Genomic DNA, 10265 nt, shown 5'->3' with positions numbered 1-10265 from the left:
GAAAGAGTTAAAGATATATATGTGTGTGTGTGTGTGTGTGTGTGTGTGTGTGTGTGTGTGGGACCACCCTAATATATATATATATATATATATATAATTAACTAATTAGCCAATTAACTGATGGTCAGAATTTTATTCAGCCAAATATCAGAATCAGCATCAATTTAAAAAAACATCCAGATTAACTAGACTCTCATCTGGATTTCAATATTTTGAATTTTACCTTTTGTCTTCTTCACAGTGGGTTCCTCTTCCACCTGTATTTTAAAATAATAATGAAGTTTATTTTTTAAATATCTGAAAGAAACATTAAAGAGACATTTGTAACAGACAGTGACACACTTACAGGGCCTCCGGCACGTTTCCTGTTACACGTTGATTCATTATTGGTGGGTACACCAAAATCAAATATTGTTGGAACAGCATCGTCATTCGAGAGACATTTCTGGAAATGAAGAAAAACAACTTGAACTTTTGCTTGGACTTAAAAGTAAAAGTTCTTCTTTTGGTCTAAAACATGAACATTTTGCATTCATTCAATCAAAACAATTCACCAATTTTCATCAAACATGTTTTTCATTGGACAAAGACATATTTAAAAATCTTCAAGCGTTCGATATGTCAAGACTGCGCTGCTGTGTCAGGCCATCAACTACCGACAGACGCCTGATCGAGACAATTAGTCACAAAAAAATTTTGACGGCCAAATATGGTCCATAAGTGCATTTTCGGATATGGAGCAAAACACTTTTGAACAATCGGTGATGACACAAGAAACAAACTTTGTTAGGGAATGTGAATGTGATTTTAGTGTGCATTTAACAAATGCAATTGTTTAGTCTTCATTTAATTTGGTTCATAATTTGCAGTTGTTCAAACTGGAGTCAAAATGTTTTTGTTTTTTTTCCAAGCAGCTCCCACAGCCCCCACCCCCGTCCCAAAATAATACAACACTAACTCCAATCGAAATGTCAAGTTTGACACAGCAACACTGAAAATAATATACTGCTAGACAACTATGAAAATGTGTGTGTAGAACAAGCGTCATATGCACAAAAACTGAGTATGAGACGAACAAACACATCCATAATTTTTACCTGAACAGTTATCAAAGAGGGCTCGAAATGTTTTGCACAAAGTTTGTAGAGTTTGTGCAGTTCCTCTGGAGGTTGCGACGCCAAATCTTGGCGACAACAGTTCGTCAACCATTGTTGGCAGCTGAAAATCGAGGGAAAACACAATCAGAAATCTCTGTCCTTTTCACTTCGGAGAGCTGAATGTCTTCACAAGTACATAGTAGATTTCAACTTGCCTGTTTTTTTTTCTTCGATTATCCTTGAGTTTAGTAAATATAAAGTCACGACTAGCTTACAATCTCTTCTTTTGGATAAACAAAAGCTCTTTTTCACTTGCCATTAATTAGCCTGGCTCACATACAGTATTTTGCACTTCATAATTACCTCATGAATGATTGCAATTCAGAAAGCAGTTCCAATTTCCCCTCGAAACGGTTACTGATCAGATTGGATTTCAAACATAATAATTTATCAATTTACTGATCCAAATATCTATTTGTAAGTATATCCTCGTTTATTACTTTAACATCAACTTAGTTCTTGTCACCGTCTTTCACCACAATAGCTATTACAATATTTGCTAGTCTATTATTTAATATACGTTGGATAATGGCTATATAATTATTTGGTATATTTTAATTGTATTACTAATTGATATTATATTCTAATTCAGGGTTTTTCCTGGCTCAAAGTGGGGCAGAGGTGGTATCATCCTGACCATGCGCCATGACGTGCAGGTATTCTGTAACTGACTCGCTTTCTTTGACAGGAAGCATACTTTAAGTTAAGATTTCCAATAGGAACATGGCTGTCACTTATACAGTGCTTTTCTACCTCGGGTACTCAAAGCGCTTGACACTGTTACCTCCTTCACCTACTGATGACGCAGCTTCAGGAGCAAGGACACTGACACGGTCGTGCCGGCTGGGGATCGAACCTCCAACCTCTGGCCTGGGAAACGACCACCCCACCACCGCGCCACCCTGCATTCATTTATTAAAACTTGCATGGAAGAATGATGGGCTCATAGCTTGCGTGGTGGGGCCATTTGAGTTTGAGACACTCATCGATTATTTTGGAGCAGCTTTCAAGTACACTGCGGTCCGTGTCCACCTGTGCTGCAAGAGCACGCTGCAGGGTCCTCCGTAAAAAACAAAACCAAACAAAAAAATACAACTATCGATCTAAACTATATTATTTCGGGTTTTGTAACTTTATTGGTTGAGTGCTTTTAGGTACTATAATCTTGAATAAACTTCTCCTCTTCTGCTGCTTTGTGAATGGCCGTTACCTCATGTCTTTTTTTGTGTGTCCAGCCTATAGTTGGGTGATGGCTGTCCCACAACGGAAGCAGCAATTGCGGGGCAGTGCTTTTGGCATCAATAACAGTGCATGCCTTCCTCAATATGCCTGAGCCAGGTAAATTGATTTTGCCACTGCCACTTTATCTGGACTCTTTTGATTTGAACTATTAATATAACATTTTTCCTCTTGTCAAACTCTCTAATTGGCATCGTAATCCCCTCCGCAGTTTGTACGTTTTGCCTTGACTTCATGCGCACAACTGCTATACTTGGGCTCACCTCCACATATCCCACACGGCTGTCTTCCTTTACATTACACAGCTATGTGATCTTAATTTTTGACAATTGTAACATGAGTGGTGGAGATATATATCTAACTAACATTATGACTCATGCAGTGTATATCTATTGCTCCACAGAGAGCTGTTTGATCAAATTAAATTTATTCCCATCTCTTAGGACTTTTACAATGTCTAAAACAGTGGTTCTTAACCTGGGTTCGATTGAACCCTCTGGGTTCGGTGAATCGGTCTCGGGGGTTCGACGGAGCCTCTGCCATGGAGGTTAAGACACATCAACTCAACGACTCAACATGTGAATTAGTTATGACACGCCCGCTTGGCCATCAGTGGCTAGTTCATTTTGTGCACAATTAAAAGAAGCATACTTATGTCTTGAAAGTTTTTTTTTCCGTTTTGATAAATGTGTTGAATTTGTAAAAAAAATAAAAAAAATAAAAAAATTCCTATCCTTTCGTTAAGTTCCTCCTTTTTAACCCTCCTCCCCATTTGCCTAACGTATCAATAAACAGCTCATTGGGTGATTCACTTATCTCTTAACTTCAGCATTCTTGGCGTGTTCTTCGCTTCCTTCCTATATTTAAACGCCGTTCGCATATGTTAATTGTTATGCAACATTTTAATGACAAATCAGCGGCAAGGTTGTTTTTAAGAAGATAACAAACCTTGCAGGGGTACCTGCAGTACTTCGGGTGTGGATGGCTTGAAGTTGAGAGACAGTGAATTCAAATTTAAATTTGATGATGCAACTACATTATTGGAGCATTTTAAGATTCGACTTTGGACTCCGAGTTATCGGATTAGATACACGGCGAGTCATTCTTGATTGCCCGGAATGAAGAAAAAGAACAAAATCGCACTGCTCATAGTGGTTTGAAATGAAATACGACTTAATTGTTTACAAAGTTTTCCGATGCTTTTCCTACGAAAAGCTGAGTGGCACGATGATTTTTTTGAAGTGGGGTAATGAGTTCAACTAGTCTCACTTCGTTACCGCGCTGAGCCGGTAGGCGTCGTTTACAAATTGAGGTTTGCAATTTGCAGAACAAAAAGTTTACAACTACTCTCTTTTTTCCGTTTTACCAAAACGTCGAACGCTTCGTAATTACACCACACCAACCGGTGCAGTCAATTTCTCTTTCAAAACAAATGCATTTACTTTATTTTACCGTGACTTATTTTAGGAGCGTGGTGAGTCTGCGCCATTTTCAACTGAGTTGTGTCACTGTTAGCCAACATGATGTTGAGCTAACGACAATGCTAAAGGCAGATGGCTAACATATTTCTATTGCATGCTCGGTACCTCGCGTATGTCCCGCTCAACCATGAAAAAGCCTTACCGCTCCGGGTCCAAGGGAAAGCTGAAAAGTGGGATGCTGCTATCAGGTCCTTCTTGCTGGTAGTCGCAATTGGCTGCAGCACAGCAGTTAGTCATTTTGGAAAGCAATATAGCTTGCTAACTAGCCAGTTAGCTAGCTTAGCTGGGTAGTCCAATGAGAGCGAAACCAGCACTGAGTCTAAGGACTCATGCCGTGGCGAAACGTCTACCAGCAACAGTAAATGTCAACACTATTCCAGTTAAAAGTATTTTAACGAGTTAAGACTCGACTAGTTACATTCTTAAAAAGTTGATGCTGCGTGGTGTTCCACGAGTCGCCGAGACCGTGATATGAACCAGGAACTCGATACTGCAATGAAACATGTTGTCCAGCAGAGAGCACAATAGCCTTCATTGGCTGGATTCTCTGGTCTGTGAAATTTAGCGACGCCAAACCACTGGTCTCAATTTGGTTATTTGAATATTGTTTCACAAATCTATACTATTGCTCAGTCCACACGCGTTGATGTTATTTTATTTTATTTTTTTTACAAATTACACTTGTCAAAACATGTTTTTTTTAGAGAGGCAAGTAAGCATTTGTATATTTTTTGGGGGGGCTCATTACAAATCTGCACTCTGTAGCACATCAGGTTTTCATAATACTAATACAGTAATAACATAATATAATATGTAAGGGAATATATCTAGTAATATTTATGAATCAAGGCTTCAGTTCATAAAAGGTGGATGTTTTTATGAAACAGCTTCATAATTCATAATTACATTATTAAAAGTAATTTGTGGAGTATGTAGTATGCAAGAAGTAGCTCTCGGTTTCAAAAAGGTTGTTGGGGGTTTTTTGCACTGAGTATGCGCAGTACAGTGAAGTTAACCACCAGTTATGAGTGCTGATAATTAATGATTGTCCTCAATCTACTGAAAAGCCACAATAGAAAGTACTGTATTGCTTAGTCTGATCAAAAGTCAGATATTAAACAGAAATAATGCAAACGTTTGAAAACATTTTATTTTAGAATGTATAGTTGTCACAACACAAAAAAATGTAAACAATTATGGAATGTGGATAACGAATGAGATTGTCACAGTAGTAATTTTGAATAATTGTAAACTTGAATGGCATTTACAAGATGCTTCTGTCACAATTGTCTTCCTAACTGGATAATTTAAAGCACTTGGCAAATGTATCATTTTTAGACTTTTGTATTCAATGTTAATTTTAATGAGTCATTGACATTTCATCTCAAAGAGAGAGCTAGAGACAAGAGAGGGGGAAAAAACCTTAACATGTTAAAATCAGTCTTAGCGCTTGGAGGACTAGAACATAGGGAAATAATTTCATTGAGCACCATTCCCTCAAAACTAGTCGGTTAAAAAATGTTTAAAAAAAACAAAACTACAAAGCATCATCGCCGCCGGGGTATGTCTTCATATAGACTTCTACCATTGAATCCAAATCATATCCCACGTCATTGTTTATGTTCAGAAGAGCCAGGCTCTTTGATTTAGCTGCATCAGGGGTGTTTTGCATGTACATCTTGAAGCGCTTGTACGCCACGTCACAACTGATATCAAGAGCCAAAGTAGGCAAGACGCCCAGTAGTCTCAGGACAGCTAGCATGTTTGGGAAGAACTTCACGTCAGCCTGCTGCAGCGTTTCCTGCAGACTGCTTAGCAACACTTCTCCTTTACCTTTTTTATTCCATTTAACCCACCAACAATGCAGCTCAGCGGTGAGGGAACCGGGGTTAGGAATGTCGTTTTTAAACACCAACATGTTTTCTTCTTCAGGCTGCCCAGCCTTGTTTAGTTCAACTACAAAAGGGACCAGCGACAAACATCTGAGTGCTTTTAGGTGGTCATCACTGAAGAGTTCAGTGACTTCTTTGAGCGTATGGTTCACCACGGGAAGAGAAAGGTGCTCTTTGTAGTAATTCTCTGGCTGAAGGCTTCCCAACTCTGACGGATGCTTCCTCAAGAGCGACCGAGGAAGTTCGACTGGAATCTCCATCGTGGCGGAGAGGTTAACCGCCTCTTCAGTCCAGAACTCATGGTATACGTCAATATTGTCGGATACTTCCTTCAGAGAGTGCAACACGGCTTTGACGCTGCCAGCAGCAAAATAGACATCTGTTGCTTCCCCTTCGATGTTTTTTCCAAATGCCCTTAAAAGTATCATGGTGTTTTTCAGCACAACCAAGGCCATGATGAACTCAAAGTCAGCCAGAGCTTTTGAGATCTCCAAAGCATTATATGTGATCTGGTCGCTCCATCGCAAGTCCTCATTGTCATGCACGCTGTCCACGCAAAGCAACAAAGCCTCAAGAAGGTCCAGCGTCACCTCAAAAGCATCGTGTCTTCTGGTCCAACCGGTACAACAAGTCTCTTTCAGCTCTTTGACCTTCTCTTCTTTGTCCGGGTAAATAACAGAAATGGCGTGCTCCAACTCCAGACGCAGTAAAGGTGATTGGTTGAAGAAAGACTCAATTTTCTTCAGAGTACACATGACAAGCTGAACTCCTGACAAAGCCATCCCGTTGGCGAGCGTTATGTTCAAGGCTTGAGTCGGCCGAACTGTGAGCATGGCCAATGGATACTTTTCAGTGACTTTGGCGGCAAATGCTTTAATTTTAGCAAAATGTGTTCCAGAGCATGAGTGCGCTTGGCCTCGACACTTCTCCATGTTCAAACCCCATTCATTGATCATTTCAGATAGCAGTTTCTCTGCCAAAACGTCTGCGTCGCCATCGAAAGACAAAAAACCCACAAACCTCTCGCGCTGGTAGTTGGAGTCATCCACATAGCGCAGGAAGACAGGGAGGTACCACTCATCCGAAATCTTCACCAGATCATCAGTAATAAGTGAGAAGAAGCCATTTTCTTTCACGTCCTCCATCACCTTACTCCGGATGCATTTCTCGCACACTTCAATCAGCTGTTTGAGCTGTAGTGATGACGAACCCTCTCTATTTGCGTCGTACTTCTTCATGCCCTCATCTCCGCAACTCATGCGATACTCGAGCAATGCCTCAAAGTTGTTTAATCCAACAGAGTCTTGTTCAGTAGTATTGGAACTGGTGACGGGAATGTTTTGCTCTCCTAACAACACAAGCGCTTCGAATAAAGACCTGAGATAGTTTTTGTATGTGTCTTCCTCTGGAGTTGTTTTTGGCTCCTCCTTGTCCACTTCAGCTTGAGAGCTTTTGATTTCTGAAGGGGTGAAAAAAGTGGAGAACCAAATAATGCATTCAGCTTGTTTTAAAAAAAAAAATAGTGCACATTTTACTCACTTTTTCTTCCCCTGGTCTTCGTATCTTCATCCTTGAAAATATATATTTTTTTTTAAAGAGGGGGGAGGGGTATATATATATGTTAGCAATAGTTCACACCAGAATTACACCATTATTATTAGTTTGCTTGAAGAGTGTCAAAGAGGGTTCTTTTTTTTTAAATACATACCATCTCTTTACTGCGCTTTACTTGCGCATTTTGAAGTTTGTTGGGATCATCAAATATAGTTGGTATGGCATCATCCTTTATCACTGTAACCGGCTCACTCTGTAAAACAAAACCACATTAAAACAGGATGTGCAAACAGTTGTGATTTGATACATGGATGGAGCTTTGTGGGTAAATGTTTAAACATTATACACACAGGACTTAACAATGGAAAATTAATATATTTGATCTCATCACATGACTTACACTATCATCAGAAGTTTCAAAATGCTTTGCACAAAGTCGATAGTATCTGAAGAGATGTTCTGGTGATTTGTCTACTAGGTCTTCCCGCTGGCATTTTTCCACCCACATTTTACACCTGAAATGGGAAGTCACACTTTCATTTCATACTCTTTAAATATATCAATCATATATTGTTTCCAATAAATTGTACATTTTTGCAAATTATAATTAGACGTACTTGGCATTTACTGGGATGAATCATACAATTTGGGTATGAAGACCAAATTTTTATTTTTTTTTTATGTTTTGTATTACATTACATCATTCATCAATTTTTTTGGACAAGGGAGCCTAATATATATGGTTACCAAAGGTAACATTAAATGACTTACAACAGTCAGAGAAAGGGAATGGCACTTTTTTAAATTACTTTTCAAATCATTGCACTCACATATAAACCATAAACAACTAACCAAAATCACGAAAGCATACGAAAACAAGATGACAATAATAAAACAAAGTACAATCCTGGGCAACAGCAATTGGTCTATCAAGTTTGTCCATGTATCGTCCATTTTCTCCACTTCTTATTCAATTGTGGTCCTTGGAATATTTATTTTTACAATTTCGATCCTGGAGGTGAAGTCTGAAAGAAAGTGTTGTCCATCTTTGCACGTCTTTCTGTACCAGTCTAAAATTTATAGTACTGTATTTCAATTTTTAAAATCAGTTATCTCCACTCACAGATATTTAATAATTTCATTTCCTAGTTAAATTTGAAGGCTCTTCGTATTTCTTGTGAGGGAAGAATGACACATGTTTTTAATTTAGAATTGGAGCGCCAACCTGCTGACAAGGGAGACAAACTGTTTTAAAGTTGGGACTGGAAGCTCCTTCGGGTGCATTTTTCACGATGTAAGAAAAAGTGGTACTGAATATAAATATCGAATTCTTTTGGTTGTTTTCCCAACCTGCGCTTTGTGCAAACGGAACGTAGAAATGACGGATCATCTGTGCGTGGCCATTTAAAAGCAGAAAAGGTGGCAAATATCGAAAAAGGCCTGACGGTGAAGACTGTGAATATTGATCTGTAGTTTTGTTTGATAGTTTTACGTTTACTGATGAACACAAAAGCTGATATAGTAGGGTACTTATGCACAATATAATAAAATGCTCGGCGTGATTCGGTTTCTTGACATTTCAATGTCAAAACAAAAGCACAGACGCCAATGCTACGATTAATTATTTTTTAGAGACATTTCCATTGAGGAGCGAGTAATCAGATTCGGCTTACCTTTCTGCATCAAGCGGAAACCTGAAGAGTGAATACAAGTCCGATTTTAAACTCGTACAGTTTGGAGCAGCACACTGATTCTGCATTTTGTGTAGTTTGCCTCAATACTGGGGTAGTGATGTGAAAGAAGTTCAAACGGTAGCAAGTACTGCTAGTTGTAGCGCTCAACCGTTTTAGACAGATGGGTGGACTTCCGTTCGTGGATTTCAAAATAAAATGAGTTGCCTCTGACATACATAAAGTTCTGTGCTGTACTGTACTGTACTCTATTGTACTGTACATCCAGGCTTCCTCGTTAAATCAAAGTCTCGAATTCACTTATAGTGTATCTTTACTATTATTAGAGGTGAAAACACAGTAGTAAAGCTCTTTCCTCGCTTGGTCTGCGTAGTTCTGGGAATCCTGCGATATCACGGGCTCGTGCGCAAACAGTTCGACTATTTCGAGAATTAACTACGGCAAACACAACAACAATCCCAAAAAAAAAAAAAAAAAAAAAAAAAAAAAAATCCGCCCGGGAGCCTCTGTCTTTTAATGACGTCACACAATAAGAGTGTCTGGAAGACAACAGGATGACGTTGAATATCGCGGTTAGTCCGTTTTGTAGAATTTGGTGTGATTGATGGATCTATTTATTTTCAATCAAATCAATTTTTTACTTTGCATGTTTCGACAAATCTCCAATATACAAGCAAATAAAGCATGTGCACCGGAAATCGTGCAGGCACCTCCTACTGTAGTTAGCGTTCAAAAACGTGTTTCCAAACCTGCAGTAGTTTTTTTACATTTACATGAAGATAAAGACTGGAAAACTAATTGGTTCTTGCTTAGACCATATTTGATTAGAAACAAAATAAAAGAGGTCAATTTCAAAATATTTCATAAGTGTTACCCTACCCCCGAAAATATACAATTAACATGGCCTCACTGCGCTGTTTTTGGTCGAATGAAGAGGAAACAATATCCGATTTGTTTTGGGAATAATGCTTGCATTGTTTGGACTGACTAAATCTGAATCCTCAATAAAAGAAAAAAAAATTCCAACATGTACAATTTACTTTTTATCTAATTTTGATGAACGTAAATTTAGATACATTAATACATTTAGATAAAAATAAAAATACGTTTCCTCAGTAAATTTCATTTTTGTTTATTAAACCCCTGGTTGTGTATCCTGTAATTTAAGGCGGAACAGCATTCGTGACCAGTAATACTGGAATGCTATTTCGTTTCAAAATAATTCAAACCAGTGCGGTGCTTCGATCTCTT

At 38.6% G+C, this 10265-nt stretch overlaps 2 protein-coding genes across 3 annotated transcripts in view; both read right to left on the bottom strand.

The window, feature by feature from the left end:
* LOC109531074 (uncharacterized) overlaps window positions 1-4359 on the bottom strand; it is a 20822-nt gene extending 16463 nt beyond the window's left edge. Inside the window, exons 1-4 of the mRNA XM_019895103.1 lie at window positions 4020-4359; window positions 1098-1218; window positions 347-445; window positions 224-257 (exon numbers count right to left, since the gene is read on the bottom strand). Coding sequence (XP_019750662.1) covers window positions 224-257; window positions 347-445; window positions 1098-1218; window positions 4020-4114 — 349 coding nt within the window. The 5' untranslated portion in view covers window positions 4115-4359. The remainder of the gene's footprint in view (window positions 1-223; window positions 258-346; window positions 446-1097; window positions 1219-4019) is intronic.
* Window positions 4360-5009: 650 nt separating this feature from the next.
* Window positions 5010-9246, bottom strand: thap12a (THAP domain containing 12a). Of its 2 annotated transcripts, XM_019895104.1 has the most exons (5): window positions 8997-9246; window positions 7724-7838; window positions 7478-7576; window positions 7309-7339; window positions 5010-7228 (listed from the first exon to the last, which is right to left on the bottom strand). In XM_019895104.1, the coding sequence occupies exons 1-5, from the start codon at window positions 9080-9082 to the stop codon at window positions 5415-5417; spliced, it is 2145 nt and encodes a 714-aa protein (XP_019750663.1). In that variant the 5' UTR covers window positions 9083-9246; the 3' UTR covers window positions 5010-5414. The 2 variants fall into 2 exon arrangements, with proteins under 2 accessions (XP_019750663.1, XP_019750665.1); XM_019895106.1 differs by lacking the exon at window positions 8997-9246 and having other exon boundaries at window positions 7305-7339; window positions 7724-7738.
* Window positions 9247-10265: the final 1019 nt, after the last annotated feature.

The sequence above is a fragment of the Hippocampus comes genome, unplaced genomic scaffold, assembly GCF_001891065.2.
Source record: "Hippocampus comes isolate QL1 unplaced genomic scaffold, H_comes_QL1_v1.1 scaffold177, whole genome shotgun sequence".
Taxonomy (NCBI): domain Eukaryota; kingdom Metazoa; phylum Chordata; class Actinopteri; order Syngnathiformes; family Syngnathidae; genus Hippocampus; species Hippocampus comes.
Note: the sequence above shows the minus strand (reverse complement) of the source record. Positions and strands in the feature narration are given on the sequence as shown.

Coding starts and splice junctions, on each gene's coding strand:
- thap12a (XM_019895104.1), bottom strand. CDS start 9,082: ATGCAGAATCAGTGTGCTGCTCCAAACTGTACGAGTTTAAAATCGGAC. Junction 7,577..7,723: donor TTGAAACTTCTGATGATAGT/GTAAGTCATGTG, acceptor TTTGTTTTACAG/AGTGAGCCGGTTACAGTGAT. Junction 7,229..7,308: donor GAAGACCAGGGGAAGAAAAA/GTGAGTAAAATG, acceptor TCACCCCTTCAG/AAATCAAAAGCTCTCAAGCT.